At 37.5% G+C, this 21,817-nt stretch overlaps 1 protein-coding gene across 1 annotated transcript in view; it reads left to right on the top strand.

Annotated features, from left to right (window-relative positions):
- Positions 1-21,817, top strand: part of SHC4 (SHC adaptor protein 4) — a 124,526-nt gene that overhangs the window by 98,611 nt on the left and 4,098 nt on the right. Inside the window, exons 10-11 of the mRNA XM_046654652.1 lie at positions 2,735-2,914; positions 16,877-17,130. Coding sequence (XP_046510608.1) covers positions 2,735-2,914; positions 16,877-17,130 — 434 coding nt within the window. The remainder of the gene's footprint in view (positions 1-2,734; positions 2,915-16,876; positions 17,131-21,817) is intronic.

Genomic DNA, 21,817 nt, shown 5'->3' with positions numbered 1-21,817 from the left:
AATTTAGAAGCAGACTTCTTACAAACGCTTTTGATCATATTCCACTTTCAGTAAATTTTTATGAGCAGGCTCTCCTAAATAAATAATTCAATCATGTCTAAGTCATATATATAGTCATACATGTAGTAATATATTATGCATGTATTATAAAGCATACAGAAAAATAGAAGATTTCAAAGTTAGAGTTAATGAGAAATAATATTTTAAAAAAATGTTGTGCTAATTACAGTGGCTGAATAGTATCACTAGATAATATCTCAAGGCCCGATACATATTTAGAGCATTTATTAATAAAGAAAATAGACATAAATCCACATTTAAAATCTTGGTAATTTTAACTTTGTGGGGGCCAAAGTTCTGATCTAATTAGATCATTCTTGTTTATAAGCTCATAATGCAGTTAAGGAGGAGCTTGTACTGAGTGAAAGAATGGTCTTCAATCCCTGATTTCTTTGCAGTGACCTTTTAGCCACTTGTCCATTTGTGAAAGTAAGTTTAGTTTAAACTAGATAATATAATTCATAAATCCACTTAACCAAGCAAATGGACACTGTCGTATGTTGCAAAATGCAACAAAGAAACGAGGTGCCCTGTCAACTCCTCCCTTTGTAGAAATACCACTCCTCCCTCAGGATATCCCACATACAGAGGATGACATGGGACAAGGTGACGTGTAACAGCTGACAGGCAGCAAGGAGTAAAGGAGGACCAGGTAGTAAGACTGTAGTCTTCCGACTGGGCTTCCCCTATTTGGTGTGCTCGCAGGTTTCCATATTTTGTGTTGTGAGAATCATAGCACTCGTCACCATCACGTGAAATCCAACATAAGGTTGGTCCTTTTCGGACCACATGGAAGGGGTGGTTTTAATGACTGGAACGGTGGAAGGACTGATGTTGTTTTATGGTAAGACAAGGGAATATCAATGTCACGGCTTCAGGGGCAGCTACATGGTGATCTTGTAGCACATATAGCCAAAACTATAAATGTACTTTTTTAAACAGAAAAGCAAAAATATTCTGTCCTGGCATTCTCAGGACAGAGCCATCTGAATGTACAAAGTATGTCATGCCATGAGGTAGTGAAATATGATGTTAATATCCATTCATTCAGTAACTATTTACTGATGTCCTATTCTGTGCCAGGCATGTGCTAGGAGCGGGAGTTGCAGCTGTGAACAAGACAAGATCCCTGTCTTCATGGAACATGCAGTCTAGATGCAGTACAGAAATTAAAAAAAATAGTAACATAATAGAATTAATTACTCTTGTGATGTGGGCTTCAAAGTGAAGTACAAACTTCTAGGAAAGCAGAGAGACTTGGTGTAGTCTGAGAAGGTCAGGGAAGCTTCTTCTGAGAAAGGGATGCTTAAACTGACCCCTGAAGAATGAAGGTGATGGAGAAGGGGAGGGAAGAGCATGTGAACCAGAGAAGATGGCCTTCCGGTGGAGATCACACTGCAGGAAGGCCAGTGTGAGCCGGGCAGAGACTGGGGAGGAGAAGGGTGCAGGGGAAGCTGGGTAGCCAGGAGCAGGGCCTGGGGCTTGTTGAAGAGTTTGAGCTTCATCCCAAGAGCAATGGGAAGCAATAAAAGAGTTCTTAAACCTCTGAGAAATATGATCAGATTTTCAGTTGTCAAAAGATCATTTTGGCCTCAGTGTATAGAATGGAATGGAGGGGGAGGGGAGAGAGTCAGGGGAAGGAGGAGGTAACCTGAGGGGTGAGTCCTTTCCATTAAATAACAGAATAAACATCAGCAGCTGGTGCAAGGCTGAGCTTGGCAAAATGAAACTTTGGACCCAGCCCTGGTGGCCTAGTGGTTGAGTCGAATGTGCTCCACTTTGGCAGTCCAGGTTCGGTTCCTGGGCATGGACCTACATGACTTGTCTGTCAGTGGCCATGCTGTGGTGATGGCTCACATACAAAAAAAGAGGAAGATTGGCAACAGCTGTTAGCTCAGGGTGAATCTTCCTGAGCAAAAAAAAAAAAAAAAAAAAGCAAAAACAAAACTTTTGGCAAAGAGGGAAGACAGACTTATACTCTTTTATTTTTTTTGAAAGATTTTATTTTTTTCCTTTTTCTCCCCAAAGCCCCCTGGTTCATAGTTGTATATTCTTCGTTGTGAGTCCTTCTAGTTGTGGCATGTGGGATGCTGCCTAAGCGTGGTTTGATGACCAGTGCCATGTCCGCTCCCAGGATTCGAACCAATGAAACACTGGGCCGCCTGCAGCGGAGTGCGCAAACTTAACCACTCGGCCACGGGGCCAGCCCCCCAGAGTTATACTCTTAATACTTTAAAACTAAGTAATGAGTGTTTTGAAAAGCAGTTTAGATAGTAGATATTCAGATTCTCTATGACGTGTGTGTTTTCATGCTTCCTGGACTGCAGCTCTGAGCAGGGTCGTGTATGGGTTTGTGCTGTTTGCTGAGCAGTCGGCTCTCTTTCTTCCCTGGCTGTTCCTCTTTGGGGTCTTTCTGCGTTGTCTCCCGGCTCCTGTTGAAGCAATGTGTCAGCTGGGGGATGGGACAGGGAGGGGCGGGGAGCCCAGTAAGAGGATACTTTCCCTCAAAGCCCGGGGCTTATCCTGGCTTTACAGGTCAAATCTAAAAGTCAATATTCAGTCCTTGTACAAGATGGGGGTGGCTTTTCCCTTCCTATCAATTCTAGACTCAAACGTGAGGTTTTTTATTGTTTACAAAGCAAAACCATGATACATTGATCATTAATCACTGCAGGTAATGCACAGGAGAGAGGGGTGCAGTCCCAAGCAGACGCCTCATCAATGAAGCACACGTGTCGAGTGGATCTCTTCGACGACCCCTGCTACATTAACACACAGGCTCTTCAAAGTACACTTGGCCCTGCCCGAAATCAAGGCTCAGCTTACCCGCTGGGGAGCCCGTGGCACCGTGAAAGTAAGTGGCTTCTCACTGTCTGTATTCGCTTCCTGTGGCTGCTGGAACAAATTCCCAGGAACTGGGAGTCTTAAAACAACGGAAATGTATTCTCTCTCAGTTCTGGAGGCCAGAAGTGTTAAATCAAGTTGTCAGCCGGGTGGATTCTTTCTGGAGGCTCTGGAGGAAAACCCGTTCCATGCCCCTCTCCTAGCTTTTGGTGGCTGCCAGCAATTCTTGGTGTTCCTTGGCTCATAGACTCATAACTCCAGTCTTGGCCTCAGTCTTCACTTGGCCTTCACCCCTGTTTCTCAAACCTCCCTCTCCTTTCTCTTATATGACATTCCCTTTCTCTTATAGGTAGGCGCTAAATCCGGAAAGCTCTCATCTCGAGATCCTTAATTACATCTGTAAAGACCCTTTTTCCAAACGAGGTCACATTCACAGGAACCAGGGGGCAGGACTTGGACACATCTTTTTGAGGCCACTATTCAACTCACTATACTGTCTCTCGTTTTAAAGAAAGTGATGTCCTTGGCCTTATTTTCAGGGAGCTAAAAGGATTCTTTCTTACCTCAGTCCCTCACCACAGTTATAGATTAGAACTTGGTGGAGATGTTATGGATTTCAAGATTTTGAGGCTTTGATTTTGAATAATCTTTTCAAATACTTTATATTGACTCTCAACTTTTGCTTTCTGCTGTGTGCTCTTGCTGAAGGAAAGGCCGTCAAATCAGGAGATAATTTTGAATTTGTTTGTTCGCATGAGGTACAATGACCACTATTTCGGCTCTGTTTAGTGGTGGTGTTAATTTTATCCATTTCAAAATCCCTTGGTAAGTCATCTGTATAGCAGTAAAATCAGATGGCTTCTTTCTTCAACCATACACTGTGAGTAACACACAATAGGACAAACATCATTTTCCTGCCAAATTGCTTCAAGGGGTAAATGCATAAACAGGAACATAAATAAATAAAAGGAAAACAAGCCAAAAGCCTACAATCAATTGAAAAATAAACAAAAAGTGCTTTTCATAAAATACCGAAGGTTGTTGGGTTCAGAGCTTGGCTCGCTCTGAAGATGGAGAACCAGTGGCTGAGAAAGTCCTTTCACTAGCCCAGGAAGTCTCTCCACACTGCCAGGGCAGCTTTCCAGCTAGCCTTGCTGCAATGGCAAGGTGAAATTTAAAAGGAGGTTTTGCTGAGCCTGGGCTTCATCAGACCACCTTAACTTTCTAGGCTACGAAACAAAGGTCCTCATTGCCAGCCAGGTGGCAAGAGGACCGTCTTCTTGAAAGCTTTCCAAGATCACTCCCGGCACCCAAATAACCTGGTTGGGTTCTCTGAAAGCAGACACTGAGATGAGACTGGGCATGCAGGGTTTTTCTTGGGATCAACGTCAGGAAGGGAGGAGGAGAGGGGCTGGCCCCATGGCTGAGTGGTTAAGTTCGCGTGCTTTGCTTCGGTAGTCCAGGGTTTTGCCCGTTCAGATCCTGGGCGCACATGGCACCACTCATCAGGCCACGTCCCACATACCACAACTAGAAAGACCCACAACTAGAATATACAACTATGTACTGGGGAGATTTGGGGAGAAAAAGCAGGAAAAAAAAAAAAGAAGATTGGCAACAGTTAGCTCAGGTGCCAATCTTTAAAAAAAAGAAAGAAATCATCTCATGAGCAAGTAATTTAATAAAAAAGAAGAAGAAGAAGGGAGGAGGAGGAAACAGGCCTGGGCAGAGGGAGAGGTGGAGATTCCATGCAGGGCTGACAAAGCCTCAGCCAACCCTACAGAGAGCACAGGGGTCTGTCAGAGTTGTCCCACATTGGGCCAAAAGGGCTGAGCCTTTTAGCCCTACTTATCTCAGTCTTTGGATGTGGGCCAGATGGGGGAGGGCAAGCCCTTGAATGAAGCAGCTCTCTGCAGCTGAGGCAGACCCTAACAGGGTGGTCAGCTGGAGACTGACTGGTGACACCTGGCGCACTTGATCCTTCTTTGAAGAGAAATCTTGGTACTGCATCTCCGTGTCCACTACAGAGGGCATCTGTGCCATGGATGATGGGACATGCAATAATTCAGACTTCTGCAGTGAACTTAACTGTTCAATGTAGAGTGGCCTGTGTGGATAAGGTAATATTTGTTAGAGGGACAGCTTTTTGAAAAAAAGTTTCTGGACCTCAATTGGTAAAAGTAACTCATGAGAGTATACACTCAATAGCTTCCATTTCGTGGACTTTTCAAAGCAACAGTGTGTTATTAGAAAACTCATTTAGTGAGTGGCCCAAACTAGGTGATCTGGGATGTACGTTGATTCACAACTCCGGTTCCTTTGTAAGCAAACCTTCAATGTCAAAAATCTTTATAACTCAAGCAAAGAAACTTTGCCTTTTCTCATAGACAACTCAATAATATGAAAAGGCAAGGGGCCAGCTCCGTGGCCAAGTGGTTAAGTTCACACGCTCTGCTGCGGTGGCCCAGGGTTCAGATCCTGGGCTCGGACATGGCACCGCTCGTCAGGCCACTTTGAAGCGGCGTCCCACATCCCACAACTAGAAGGACCTGAAACTAAGATATATGACTATGTACGGGGGGGTTTGGGGAGATAAAGCAGAAAAAAAAAAAAAGATTGGCAACAGTTGTTAGTCCAGGTGCCAATCTTTAGAAAAAAAAAGAAAAGGCAAAATTAATCCATAATAACCAGACTTCTTTTCTCATCCTTTCCCCCTCTCCCTGCCTTGGCGGCAACATGTTGAATAATTTAAGGCCTCTGGTACCCTCTCACTGTTTATGTCCTGTTAGGATTTAATGAACCACAGCCCTCCTGGGCTTCTTGCTACTCCTTTGAGGCAAATTTCAGCCTACCATCACTTCCTCCAAAAAGATTAACTCCAACTCCGAAATATAAATAATACTAATTTAAGGAAAATTTAGTAAGTTGTAATAAGGATAACTTTATACATACTTTTATGCAAAATGTCTTAAATACATCTTTTAACCTTTTCCCCCTAATATTTCCTCCTCTTTCTTTCCTTCCTCCCTCAAAAATCCTGTTTAGCTTCTTTAAGCATACTTAGCTCCCCTTGTCCAGACAAAAGTTTGCTATCAATATAAGTTCAGTAAAACAAAATAAAAACAAGTTAGAGACACGAGCCTAAAACTCTCAAGCATGCCTTCAGGGCTCCGCAGTTCACTGCCAACATAAGAAGAGCTCTGACACAATCTTTATTCTTATCAAACGTGGCAGGAGGGAATCATCAGTACTGATACTGCCTAATTTTTGTATTGATTTATTGTTAGTTCCAGTCTAAGCTGCCATAACAAAGAAACATCCCCAAAATACCATAAAATAAAAAGGACTGAAGTTTATTTATTTTACCTAATAGCCCAAAGATTGGTGGTACAGGGCTGGTAGGACAGCTTTGTCATTGTCGACACCTGGCTTCCATCTCTGGTCTAATATCTTTGATCTCTGGTCTGAGAACTTTGATTTGGCAACGGTCTTCTATCTCTGGACTAAGAGCTTGGGCTCTCACCATCACATCTGTATTCAGTCAGTGGGAAGAGAGAAAGGCAAGAGGAGGGCACATACATTCCTTTAAATGATGTGACCCAGAAGTGACAGACATCATTTCTTTTAACTTGACATTGGCAGAACTTAGACATGTGGCCATACCCACCTTCAAAGGAGCTGGAAAAGTTACTCTAGCTGAGTGGCCATGTGCCTAGCTAAAACTTAGGAGTTCTAAACCGTAATGAAAGGGAGAATAGATATTAGTACACAACTGTCTCTGTCACAGCACACCTTTTGCTACCTAAATATCCGTGAGCTCTTCTTTTCACAGAAAACATATTTGCCCTCTCCCAAGGGAGACTTTGCATAAACCGCATACAATTACAGCATCCAGCTTAAAGTCGATGACATCTGGGTGATGTGAAGTCCTCTTGCTCGAGATTGAATAGGGATCCTTATTATCTGCCAAGTTGTCTGCCCACTTCCACACCCAAAATTAGTGGCAGAAGAGAAATAAGATAACCACAATATAATCCCACATTCGCAAAAAGGAAGCATGCAAAACGCACAGTGGTCGCTGGTCCATAGGAATTACCATATCCTGCTAGGCAGTGATTGTGAAGACTCCCTGAGCTGGAAGTGGAGAGAGTGATTTTCTTGAACCCGGGTTCAGCTTTATGAGAAAGATCTCCTTGTCCATCGTCATCTGTGGGCCCGAACTGTGCCCTCTGAGTTGTTCCTGCCATTATCCTCCAACTGTACATCTAAAGCAGATATTGGAGGAAGTGCCTTTCTTGGGGGCTTCACCACTATTACAGTCTATTTCCTGTTGGTGTGCCTCGAGAGATGGAGTTTGCTTTAGAGGTCAAAAAGCCACAGACAAGAAGGAATTGTGATTTCTTTTATGGTGTAATTTCCTTAAAAACTTAGTAGGATTCCACTTTATTTGTTTAGAGTCAGTTCCACATGAAATTTCCCATAATATTCCTTTATTGTCCTTTTATGACCTGAAAGATGACTTCTCTCTTTCCTGTTATTGATAATTTATGTATTCTCTCTTCTTTTCTTCATCAATGTTCTTTGAGATTTATTAATTTAGTTGATCTTTGCAAAAGACCCAGGTTTTGGTTTCATTTTCTCTATTGTTTTTTGCTTTCTGTTTCTATGATTTCCAATTTTATCTTTATTATGTCTTCCTTCTACTCTCTTTGGATTAAATTTTCTCTTTTTTATCCAGCTTGTACTACATTATCCTCTATTGGCTTTATAGTTTTATTTCCATTATAAAATATTTATTCCGTTTGAATTTCATATTTTCTATGAGATAGAGGGTCTAACTTAATTTTATCCATGTAGGTGATCCAATTTTCCAAATACCATTGGCCAAGTAATCTCTTTCTCTAATGCCACTCTCTACTATACTAGATTTCTCCTATATGTGGGTATCAGTTTCTGGGCCTTTATTACTCTACTTTTTGTATTGGCCTACTTGCCTCTTCTTTATCTGTATATTCATTACTATATACTAATTACTGTGGCTTTGTAATATATCTTAATAGATGTGTAATCTTACTTTATATTACAAATAACTTTTCTTTGGGTACTATGTCAGCTTTTCACTGATGCTTAGCATTTTATGTTAACATCCTTTTCTACCAACTTTTTAGACACTTTATAAAGGTGTACATATTTTTCCTCTCAATAATGCAAATAAATCCCTATTTTATAATTTTCACAAATCCAGTAACCCATACTGATAAACCATATATAGTTTATTCTCATAACTGGTGCATTCCATATTTGAGAATTTGCTTACTAAAATTTATTTGTAATCCCCAATTCAGTGCTCATGGCACTTGTGTGGTCATTTGTGGACATGTGCAGGGCAACAAAAAATTTGAGTTGCCCAGTCTGCATATTCCAAGGTGAGGCTGACAGGGCAATGCTCTGCTTTCTTGTTTCACTTCTCATGCTATCAAGTGTCCTTTTGTTGTGTATTGTGTGCCACATTTTTCCTATTTTCGTGCTATTTGTTGATGATTTTGCTGTTTAAAATGGCCTCTGAGCATAGTGCTGAAGTGCTGTCTAGTGTTCCTAAGCACAAGAAGGCTGTGATGTGCCTTACAGAGAAAATATGTATGTTAGATAAGCTTCCTTCAGGCATGAATTATAATGCTGTTGGCTGGGAGTTCAGTGTTAATGAATCAACAATATATACTAAATAAGGTGTCTTTAAACAGAAACACATATCCACAAGGTTATATATTGATTGATTGATGAAAATGTTGAGATCTGAGGCTTGAGGAGCCTAACCCTGTCTCTCCACTAAGGGCAATGGTTCAATTTTCACTAATTCAGTGTTCATGGCAACTTTATAAAAGTAACTACTGTGTAATTACTGTGAATAAAGAGAATTGACTACTTATAGTCCTCCCACACCAGAGATGGCGTCATGATAACATATCGTGGGGGAGAATGGGTAGGCTTTTCTTCCCACAACATAAAACTGAGCATAGTCCCCCAACCCTGACCCTTTTCTCACAAGTTTATATCCCTCTTCTGATTTTATCTGTAGTTATGTGGCTATCCTGTCTTTTGTATACATTTTTTATTCTATAAACAGTTTTTTTTTTTTTAATTCAAAAGTAATGCAAATACTCACAGAAGAAACCCAAATAATAAAGAATGGTATAAAATAAAAATAAAAAATGTTCCTCCCAGGCTTTACTACTGTATCCAACTCCCTAGATATAAACTGTTTCTTCTGATTATTTCCAGAGTGTTAATGCATAGTTAAGTTTCTCTCTACTTGTATACCGCTAGCTAGGTAGCTAGCTAGCTATCTCCGTTAAAAAAATGGAAGTTATAGGGCCAGCCCCGTGGCCAAGTGGTTAAGTTCGCACACTCTGCTTTGGTGGCCCAGGGTTTCCCCGGTTTGGATCCTGGGCATGGACATCAGGCCACGCTGAGGCGGCGTCCCAAATAGCAGAGCCAGAAGCACTCACAACTAGAATATACAACTGTGTACTAGGGGGTTTTGAGGAGAAAAAAAGAAAAAAAGAAAAGATTGGCAACAGATGTTAGCTCAGGGCCAATCTTTAAAAAAAAAAGGAAGTTATGATAACCTCCTATACTTGCTTATTTCTCTCTTCTATTTTAGAGATTTGACCAAATTAGCACATAATATCCTTTGCTATTTTCTTTTTTTCCAATTTAGTTCAGATATAATTGACATATAATGTATTAGTTTAAGGTGTACCATATAACAATTTGATATATGTATATATTACAAAATGGTTACCACGCTAAGTTTAGTTGTCATCCATTACTTCATATAGTTACAAACTTTTTTTTTTATGATGAAAACTTTTAGGATCTACTCTCTTAGCAACTTTCAAATATGCAATACAGTATTGTTAACTATAGTCACCATGCTGTACGTTACATTCCCAGCACTTATTTATCTTATAACTGGAAGATTGTACTTTTTTACCACCTTCACCCATCCCCCCACCCCTCACTCCCTGCCTCTGACAATCACCAATCTGTTTTCTGTTTCTATGAGTTTGGTTTTTTAAGATTCCAAATATAAGTGAGATCATACACTTTTTGTCTTTCTCTGTCTGACTCATTTCACTTAGCACAATGCTCTCGTGGTCCATCCATGTTGTTGCAAATGGCAGGATTTCTGTCTTTTTTATGGCTGAATAATATTCCATCACATATATATCTCACATTTACTTTATCCTTCACCTGTCAATGGATACCTAGATTGTTTCCCTGTCTTGGCTATGGCAAATAGTGTTGCAATGAATATAGGGGTGAAGATATCTCTTTGAGACAGTGATTTTGTTTCCATTTAGATGTATCCCCAGAAGTGGAATTGCTGGATCATTTAGAAGTTCTATTTTTAATTTTTTTTAACTACTTCCATGCCATTTTCATAAGCCTACACCAATTTACATTCTTACCAACAGTGCACAAGGGTTCTCTTTTATCCACATTCTTGCCAACACTTATCTCATCGCTTTATTTTTTAAGATTTTTTGTGTGAGCTTTATTTTTTACTACATTGCATAAGAAAGTTATGAATTAAGTGTTTTTTTGTCTCTTGCATCCAGGAGTGAATCCATGAAATTCTCAGATAGTAATCCAAAAAATAGGTCCTATTCTTAAAAGTAGCAAAGTGAAAAGGGACCAAATAGCCGGTCTGTTGGTGATCTTGAAAAATGTTTAATGAACTTTCAGATTTTCTTATAATGAAGAGTACTTCAATTCTATGAGATTAGTTAAAATTTAAAACAGCATTGTGTACAAAATCATTCTTGAAGCTCTAAATGCCTTTTAAATAACTAAAATGAAAATTTTAAGTATCTCTTGTTTTTTTGATGATAGCCATTCTAACAGATGCGAGGTGATGTTTCATTGTGATTTTGATTTGTATTTCCCTGATGATGAGTGATGTTGAGCATCTTTTCATGTACCTGTTGGCCATTTGTGTGTTTTTGGAAAAATGTCTATTCAGTTCCTCTCCCCATTTTTTAATTGGATTGTTTGTTGTTTTGCTATTGAGTTGTATGTATTCTTTACATATTTTGTATATTAACCCCTAATCAGATAAATGATTTGCAAATATTTTCTCTGATTCCATAGGTTGCCTTTTCAGTTTATTGATGATTTCCTTTGCTGTGCAGGTTTTGGGTTTGATGTAGTCCTGCCTGTTTACTTTTGCTTTTGTTGCCTTTGCTTTTGGTGTCAAATCCAAAAAAATCGTTGCCAAGACTGATGTCAAAGAGCTTACCCCTTATGTTTTCTTCCAGGAGTTTTATGGTTTCAGGTCTTACATTCAAGTCTTTAATCTGTTTTGAGTTGATTTTTGTGTATGGTGTAAGGTAGGGGTCCCATTTCATTCTTTTGCATGTGGCTGTCCAGTTCTCCCAACACCATTTACTGAAGAGACTATCCTTTCCCCATTGTATGTACTTGGCTCTTTGTCATAAATTAATTGACCATATATGAATGGGTTTATTTCTTGGCTCTCTATTCTGTTCCATTGATCTATGTGTCTGTTTTTATGCCAGTACCATACTGTTTTGATTACTATAGCTTTGTAATATAGTTTGAAATCAGGAAGCATGATGCCTCCAGCTTTGTTCTTTTTTCTCGAGATTGCTTTGGCTATTTGAGGTCTTTTGTGGTTCCATACAGATTTTAGGATTGTTAGTTTTATTTCTGTGAAAAATGCTATTGAAATTTTGATAGGGATTGCATTGAATCTGTAGATTGCTTTGGGTAGTATGGATATTTTAAAAATACTAATTCTTCCAATTCATGAGCATAGGATATTTTTCCGTTTATTTGTGTCTTCTTTAATTTCTTTCATTAGTATCTTATAGTTTTCAGTGTACAGATCTTTCACTTCCTTGGTTAGATTTATTCTTAAGTATTTTATTCTTTTTGATGCTATTGTAAATGAGATTGTTTTCTTAATTTCTCTTTCTGATAGTTTATTAGTGCATGAAAATGCAACTAATTTTTGTATATTGATTTTGTATCCTGCAACTTTACTGAATTTGTTTATTACTTCTAACAGTTTTTTTGGTGGATTCTTTAGGAATTTCTATATATAATATGTCATTTGCAAATAGAGACAGTTTTACTTCTTCATTTCTGATTTGGATACGTTTTATTTCTTTTTCTTGCTTAATTCCCTGGCTAGGACTTGTAATACTATGTTGACTAGAAGGGGTGAGAGTGGACATCCTGTCTTGTTCCTGATCTGAGAGGAAAAGCTTTCAGTTTTTCGTCGCTGAGCATGATGTTAGCTGTGAGCTTGTCATATATGGCCTTTATCATGTTGAGGTACATTCCCTTTATACTGACTTTGTTGAGAGTTTTTATGATGAATGGATGTTGAATTTTGTCAAATGCTTTTTCTCCATCTATTGAGATGATTGTATGATTTTTATCTTTCATTTTGTTAATGTGGTATATCATGTTGATTGTTTTGTGGATATTGAACTATCCTTACATCCCTGGAATAAATTCCACTTGATCATGCTGTATGATCCTTTTAATGTATTGTTGAATTCAGTTTGCTAATATTTTGTTAAGGGTTTTTGCATCTATATTCATCAGGGATATTGGCCTGTAATTTTCTTTTTCATGGTGTCCTTGTCTGGTTTTGGTATCAGGGTAATGCTGGCTTTGGGAAATGAGTGTGGAAGTGTTCCCTCCTATTTTTTGGAAGAATTTGAGGAGGATCAGTGTTAATTTCTCTTTAAATGTTTGGTAGAATTCACCAGTGAAGTCATCTGGTCCTGGACTTTTCTTTGTTGGAAGGCTTTGACTAGTGATTCAATCTTCTTACTAGTAATCCATCTGTTCATATTTCCTCTTTCTTCATGATTCAATCTTGGTAGGTTGAATGTTTTTAGGAATTTATCCATTTCTTCTAGGTTATCCAATTTGTTGGCATACACTTGTTCAGAGTAGTCTCTTATGGTCCTTTGTATTTGTGTGGTATTACTTATAATATCTCTTCTTTCACTTCTAATTTTATTTATTTGTGTCTTCTCTCTTTTTTTCTTGGAAAGTCTAGCTAAAGCTTTGTTTATTTTGTTTATCTTTTCAGAAAACCAGCTTCGTTGATCTTCTCTATAGTCTTTTATTCTCTATTTTCATTTATTCCTGCTCTGATCTTTGTTATTTATTTCCTTCTATTAAACTTGGGTTCAGTTTGTTCTTCATTTTGTAGTTCCTTGAGATGTAAAGTTAGGTTATTTATTTGAGGTCTTTTTTTTTCCTCTCATGTTGGTATTAGTTGCTATGAACTTCCTTCTTAGAATGACTTTTGCTGCATCCCATTAGTTTTGGTATGTAATATTTCCATTTTCATTTGTCGCAAGATATTTTCTGGTTTTTCTTTTGATTTCTTCTTTGATTCATTGGTTGTTCAGTAGCTTGTTGTTTAATCTCCACATATTTGTGAATTTTCCAGTTTTCCTCTTGTAATTGATTTCTAGTTTCATGCTATTGTGATTGAAAAATATGCTTGATATTACTTAAATCTTCTCAAATTTACTGGGACCTGTTTTGTGGCCTGATATATGATCTGTCCTGGAGAATGTTCCATCTATTCTTGAGAAGAATGGGTATTCTATTTGCGTTGGATGGAATGTTCTGTAAATGTCTGTTAAGTCCATCTGGTCTAATGTGTAGTTTAAGTCTAATGTTCTCCTATTGATTTTATGTCTGGATGATCTGTCTATTATTGAAATTGGGGTATTCAAGTTCCCTACTACTTTTTTTTTTTTGAGGGAGATTAGCCCTGATCTAACATCCACTGCAAATCCTCCTCCTTTTGCTTGGGAAGATTGATCCACCCTACTACTATTGTATTGCAGTGTATTTCTCTATTCAGGTCTCTTAATATTTGATTTATATTTTATGTGCTCCCATGTTCAGTGCTTAAACCTTTGTTATTTTCAGTTGCTCTATAGTATTTAATTGTATGAGTTCATCATAATTTATATAACCAGTCCCTTATTGAAGGACACCTAATTTTTTCCCAGTCCTTCACTAATATAATAATAAATGCTATTAAAAAAAACCCTGTTTACATGTGCTTTTAAGAAATTGAGTGCATCAATATGCTGTCTTCACAGTTTACATTGGTTTCTTTCGATGTTTCATTCTTCCTTTCTCATTTGGATTACTTGCAATTGTTTAATCCAGATTTTGCGTGTTAGATTCTTTTCTCTTCCTTAATCAATATTCCCCCCTTTCAAAGGTTTTACCCATCAGCTGCATGTGAGTATAGATATTCATATCTATCTTGTGCTTTCTTGAATTTCTGATTGTGAACAATATGTCTTTAGTTGCTAATGAAACTCCAAGATGACATGACTACTTTCTTCCGTGATTCCTATCACTTTTTTTCTTTTTTGGTTTCAATTAAATCTAGAGTTGCCTTCCTTGTTGCTTCATTAACCTTCACTACTTCTGAGAAAATATATTATAATTATATCAAGCCAATAATTTATTAAATATTATACGAAAATTATACATACATAACTATATTTAGACTATTATTATCTTTCTCAAAGTCAACTTTATGTAAGACAAGGAGTCAATAGTAGATAATACACACAATGTTAAAGAGTGGCTGTATTTGGTGATGGGACTGTAGGTGATTTTCTTTGTTTTTCTCTGTTTCCCAGATTTAAAAAAATTAGCATGTGTGACTTTTAAAATTAAGGCCAAAATTTCAAAAAATCTGTCAGATATTCTGCTTTTAGAAAAATTAGATTTTTAGCAAATGTTTGCATGATTGAAATCTCCTAGCACAGCGTACTTTGTCCTTGTGTTAACTTGGGAAACTGTGTTAGGAAAATATTGTCCATATCCTCAGGCTGGCCCATGATCTGTTGCCTCTTTTCAAGATGATATAATGTCTGTTTTTCTTTTGTTTTGTCCTTGTCCAAAAGCTCTCCACCATAATCTCAGAATAAACCAAAAGCCATCAGGCACTAAGATATGTGCACCCACACACACGCATGCATGCATCTCCCTCATACTCACAAGAACTTTCTCTCTCACATACACAAACACACACATGGCTACTCATCAGAAATCCTCCATTATGCCTGAAAGCAGGCAGCACTAAGGCCAACTACAAGTATTATTCATCAAATCTGGACACATTTCTTCAGGCTTTTTCTGGCAACACTAGATAGTCCTGACTGTAGTAGAGAATATTTTTAGCCATTAGATATAGACTAAAGATTCTTTTTAAAGATATATTTGTGAATGCTACATTGTAATTGTGTTGTGCAGAGAGAAGTTCTTTTTTTTAATGAGGTAACATTGGTTTATAATATTATATAAATTTCAGGTGTACATCACTATATTTTGATTTCTGTGTAAACTGCGTCATGTTTGCCACCGAAGACTGATTATTTTCCATCACCATACACATGTGCCTTGTCATCTCTGTCACCCGCCTCCCTCCCCAATTCCCTTCTGGTAACCACCAATCCTACTGAGAGAAGTTCTTAAGTAGACACAAACTACAACGTATTAACAGGAGAATTGGATTATGTCTATAGGGCACTGTTTGCCTACATCAGTGACTTCATAGGATTGTCATGTGTAAACTTTAAAACTTAGAGTCAATAGGATGTCTCATTTGTTAGACCCCTATATAAGGAACCTAAACGCTCCTTTGCGTTTATAAAGACTAAGGCTGGTTTCTATGGAAAAGATCCTTTGCGTTTAAAAAGACAAAGTCTGATTTATTATTTTCTTAGCAAATTTGCCATATTAAAGATACAACTTTCACCTGGATTCAGACATAAGAATTTTATGTTATTATTTCTGGAGATGCTATATATCATCTTGATATCCTCGCTATCTACTAGGGACCTTTGTGGGTACTACAAAAGTGAGAGTGGCTAGACCAGTTTTGAAAATTAAAAGATTTTCACATCCAAAGCAAGGGCCTTAGAGTGTGGTAATTAAGAATCTGGGCTTTGGAGTCAGATCTTACTTCAAATCCAAGATCTACACGTTAGGAGTGTGATATTGGGTAAGTCATTTAGCCTTTTTAAAAACCCATGTCCTTACCTGTCTAATTTTGAGAGTAAAACAAGATGATATATGTAAAGCGTTGAGCAGTGCCTGTCATACTCAATAAATGAAAACTATGTAATAATTATTATCACTGTGAGTATCAATAGTACTATTAAGTGCTACCTGGATGTACCTCTCCTCCCCAGTGCTCTCGACTCTGGATAACATTTATTCTGCAGAGCCTTAGGGAGCTGCCTCAGGCCATACCTTCCTGAGGTTTTGCCTTCTTTTACCTGATGGACTCTCCTTTGTCCAGGCAGGTGAATGACAAACAATAGAGTGGTCATGTAATAGGAATGCTGTGAGGTTCAGCATAGCTTTGAAGGTTTTGGTCAGAAGCATCTCTGAAGCACATTAGCAATTTGGTTTTAAAAAAAGCTAAATGCTAAAAATTGGCCATAGCCCAAAGTTACTGTAGGCGTTTTCAAAGAGTTTGGGAATGTTGGAAATGTTTTGGAAGTTATCTGTAATCCAGGCACAGCATAAGCCTCTTTCTCTTTAGCATACAGCCCGTGGGACATAAAGAGCCTCTCTCTGCAGTTATGAAAGCGGTTCTCATGGGTCAGTTCCATTTCTCTTCTGAAAGGAAAACTCCTGCCCCTGGGCAAGGCTTTCCTGGTAACAGAAGCCAAAGGCAATGTTTGGATCTACCATTAAATTAGAGCCTGTTGGAAGTTCTGGAAACAAAAACTCCATTTGTTCCAGGAACAGCATTGTTTAAAGAGTACCTGGCACACAGTAGGGCCTCAGGTTATGTTTGCTGACTAGTTGAATGAATGAATAAATGGATGGATGAGGAGGTAACTTGGTGATATCTCTCTTTGTGTTTTGACTTCAGAAGCGCCAGAAACTGTTCAGCCAGGTGCCACGGTCCAGCCTGCCAACTCACATTCTCTGCCACACATTAAGCAGCAGCTGCGGAATGAAGACTGCTACCATGGCAAGCTGAGCAGGAAGGCAGCAGAAAGCCTTTTGGTAAAGGATGGGGACTTTTTGGTTCGAGAGAGTGTAACATCTCCTGGCCAATATGTGCTGAGTGGACTACAGGGAGGCCAGGCAAAACATCTTCTCCTGGTGGATCCTGAAGGCAAGGTATCATTGACCTCTCGTTACAGTTTTCACAGGATCTTGTGATTAAGGTTACTCTGAATGATAGATCCAAAATCTGATATTGAAGAAAGTTCAAGGCTAAGGGTTTACTTTTTCTTGAACCCTCCAGCTACAGCAGGAAGTGCTATATAGAAACTAGTTGGAGGGGTTCGAGTGAGAGCCACCCTGGAGGATGAAATAGAGGACAGACTCATTCTGTCTTTCTCAATTCAATTCAGTGAATTAAATGAATACCTACTACCTGGAAGTACAGGGATTCATAGTTGACTATTGGTCAGTATCATGGGCATAGTCCTTGCTCTCAGGGTGCTTATAAATTCATAAAACAGATGCTTAAATAATTATACCATAAGAATGAAGGGCTTAAGAATGTTTCAACTAAAGCTCTATGGTGTTTCTCAGGATAGAGGAGTGCTCTAGTTGAGGCAAACTGAAAAGGCTTATTGAAAGGTCTGACACGTAAAATGAACCTTAAAAGAGGGAAAAATTTTAAAAGGGGGACATTTAGAACATAGAGAAGTAACCACAGGAACAGACAGAGAAGTACAATGGTATTAAGCAAATAAAAGATATACAGCTGGAGCAGAGGATGCCTGTAGACAGAAATGATCCTGGACAAAAAATAATTAACAAAATGTAATAGTAAGTCCTTCCCTATCAATAATTACTTTAAATGTAAATGGATTAAATTCCACAATCAAAAGACTTTAGAGTAGTTGAATGCATAAAAAAACAAGATCTAATTCTATGCTGTCTATAAGAGGCTCACTTTAGATTTAAGGACACACATAGGCTGAAAGCAAAAGGATGGATAAAGATATTCTGTGAAAATTATAACCAAAAGGGAGCAGGTGGCCATACTTACATCAGACACAATAGATTTCAAGTCAAAAAGTGTCAAAAGAAACAAAGAAGGACATTACATAATGATATAACATTTGTATATAACAATTGTAAATATATATTCACCCAACATCAGAATACCCAAACGTATGAGGCAAACATTGACAGAGCTGAAGGGAGAAATAGACAGCAACACAATAATAATAGGGGATATTAATACCACTTTCAATAGTAGATGGAGCATCCAGACAGAAGAACAAAAAGGACATAGAGAACTTAAACAACACTATACGACCAAATGGACCTAACAGCCATATATATAGAACATTCCACCCAACAGCAACAAAATACATGTTCTTTTGAAGTACACTCAGAATATTCACGTTAGGTCACAAATCTTAGGATAGATTAGCCATTAGGTCACAAAACAAGTTTTAGCAAATTTAAGAAGATTGAAGTTGTACTGAGTATCTTTTCTGATCACAATGGAATGAAACTAGAAATTAGTAGCAGAAAAAGAACTGGAAAATTCACATATATACAGAAATTAAACAACACACCCTTGAACAACCAATGGGTCAAAGAAGAAATCAAAAGAGAAATTAGAAAATATCTGGAGGCAAATGAAAAAGAAAATACAACATACCAAAACTATGGGACGCAGCAAAAGCAATATGAAGGAAGTTGATAGTGATAAATGCCTACATTGAAAAAAAGAAGATCCTAAATAACAAGCTAACTTTACATCTCAAGGAACTATAAAAAGACAAACAAACTAATCCCAAAATTAGCTGAATAAAGGAAATAACTCTGATTAGAGCAGAAATAAATGAAAGAGAATAGAAAAACAATAGGAAAAATCCACAAATCTACGGTTTGGTTTTTTGAAAAGATAAACAAAATTGACAAGCCTTTAGCTACATTAGCTAAGAAAACAAGAGGGAAGACTCAAATAAATAAAATCAGAAACGAAAGAGGAGATATTAAAATTGATGCCAAAAATATTAAATGATTATAAGAGATTACCAAGAATGATTATATGCCAATAAATTGGATAACCCAGAAGAAATGGATAAATTCCTAAAAACATATAACCTACCAAGACTGAATCATGAAGAAATAGGAAACCTGAAGAGCTGAATTACTAGTGAAGAGACTGAATCACTAATCAAAAACATCCCAATAAAGAAAAGTCCAGGACCAGATGGCTTCACTGGTGAATTATACCAAATATTTAAAGAGAAACTAATGCCAATTTTTCTTAAACTTTTCCAAAACATTGAAGAAGAGGAATGCTTCCAAACTCGTTTTATAAAGCCAGCATTACCCTGACACCAAAACCAGAAAAAGACACTACAAGAAAAGAAAACTACAGGCCAACATCACTGATGAAGATAGATGCAAAAGTCCTCAACAAAATACTAGCAAACTAAATTCAACACTGCATTAAAAGGATCGTACACCATGACCAAGTGGAATTAATTCCTGGAATGCCAGGATGGTTCAACAAAGAAAATCAATCAATGTGACACATCATGTTAACAAAATGAAAGATAAAAATCACTTGATCATCTCAATAGATGAAGAAAAAGCATTTGACAAAATTAAGCATCCTTTCACGATAAAAAAGAAAAACAGTCAACAAACTGGGAATAGAAGGAAATCACCTCAACATAATAAAGGCCATATGTGTAAGGTCCACAGCTAATATCATACTCAATGGTGAAAAACTGAAAGCTTTTCCTCTAAGATCAGGAACAGACAAGATGCCCACTTTTACCACTTCTGTTCAACATAGTACTAGAAGTACTAGCCAGAAGAATTAGGCAAGAAAAAGAAAGAAAAGGCATTCAAATTGGAAAGGAAGAAGTAAAATGATCTTTCTTCACAGATGACATGATCCTATATGTAGAAAACCCTAAAGATTCCACAAAAAACTTGTTAGAGCTAATAAACAAGTTCAGCAAAGTTGTAGCATACAAAATCAATGTATAAAAATCCATTGCATTTCTATACACTAACAATGAACAATCAGAAAAAGAAATTAAGAAAACAGTATCATTTACAATGGCATCAAAAAGAATGAAATACTTAAGAATAAACTTGACCAAGAAGGCAAAAGACTTGTACACTGAAAACTAGAAAACATTGCTGAAAGAAATTAAACACAGGTAAATAGAAAGACATCCCATGTTGTTACAATGTCCATACTACCCAAAGTAATCTACGGATTCAATGCAATCCCTATCAAAATTCCAATGGCATTTTTTACAGAAATATAAAAACAATCCCCAAATTTCTTTGGACTCACAGAGGACTCCAAATAGCCAAAACAATCTTGAGAAAGAAGAACAAAGCTGGAGACATCAAACTTACTGATTTCAGAACATATTACAAAGCTACAGTAATAGAAACAGTATGGTACTGGCATAAAGACAGACATATAGACCAATGGAACAGAATAGAAAGCCCAGAAATAAACCTATGCATATATGGTCAAATGATCTTTGACAAGGTTGCCAGAATACACTATGGAGAAATGATCATCTTTTCAACCAGTGGTGTTGGGAAAACTGAGTATTCACGTGTAAAAGAATGAAGTTGGACTCTTACCTTATACCATACACAAAAATCAACTTAAAATAGATTAAAGATTTATACGTTAAGATCTGAAACTATAAAACTCCTAGGAGAAAACATAAGGGCAAAATTTTATATCTTTGGTCTTGGCAATGATTTCTTGGATATGACACCAAAAACACAGACAGCAAGTGCAAAATAAGACAAGTGAGACTACGTTAAACTAAAAAATTTCTGTACAGCAAATGAAACAATCAACAGAGTGAAAATGCAACCTACAGAATGGGAGAAAATATTTGCAAACCATATATCTGATAAAGGGTTAATTTTAAAAATATATAAGGAATTTTTACAACTCAGTAACAAAAAAACAAATAATCTGATTTAAAAATGGGCAAATGACTTGAATAGACATTTCTCCGAAGAAGACACATGGATGGTCAACAGGTCTATGAAAAGATGCTCAACCAGTAATCATCAGAGAAATGCAAATCAAGTTCACAGTAAGATATCACCTCATACCTGATAGGATGGCCATTATACAAAACAAACAAACAGAAAATAGCAAATTTTGGTGATGATGTGCAGAATTTAGAATCCTTTGGCACTGGTGGGAATGTAAAATGATGCAGCTGCTATGAAAAACAGTATGGAGTTTCCTCAAAAATTAAAAATAGAACTCCCCTGTGATCCAACAATTCTGCTTCTGGGTATTTATCCAAAAGAATTGAAATCAGGATTTTGAAGAGATATTTGCACTCCCACGTTCGTATCAGTGTTATTCATTGTAGCCAATAGGTGGAAACAAGCTAAATGTCCACTGATGGATTAATGCATAAGAAAATGTGATATATACACATAATGACTATTCAGCCATAAAAAAGAAGGAAATCTGTCACATGCTACATGAATGAACGTTGAGAACATTATGTTAATTGAAATAAGCCACTCACATTCTCAGAAGGACGATACTGCAGATTCCACTTATATGAGTTATCTAGAGTAATTGAACTCATAGAAACAGAAAGTAGAATGGTGGTTACCAGGGCCTGGGGTGAGGCAGAAATGGGTTGTTGCTGTTTAATGGGTATAGAGTTTCAGTCATGCAGGATGAAAAATTTCTGGTGATCTGCTGCACAAGTTGTATTTATAGTTAACTATACTGTACACTTAAAAATTTGTTTAGAGGGTAGATCTGATGTTATGTGTTTGTTAACACACACACACACACACACACACACACACA

This window comes from Equus quagga, chromosome 2, assembly GCF_021613505.1.
Source record: "Equus quagga isolate Etosha38 chromosome 2, UCLA_HA_Equagga_1.0, whole genome shotgun sequence".
Classification (NCBI taxonomy): Eukaryota; Metazoa; Chordata; class Mammalia; order Perissodactyla; family Equidae; genus Equus; species Equus quagga.
The sequence above is the reverse complement of the archived record's forward strand: the minus strand, read 5'-3'. Positions and strand labels throughout refer to the sequence as shown.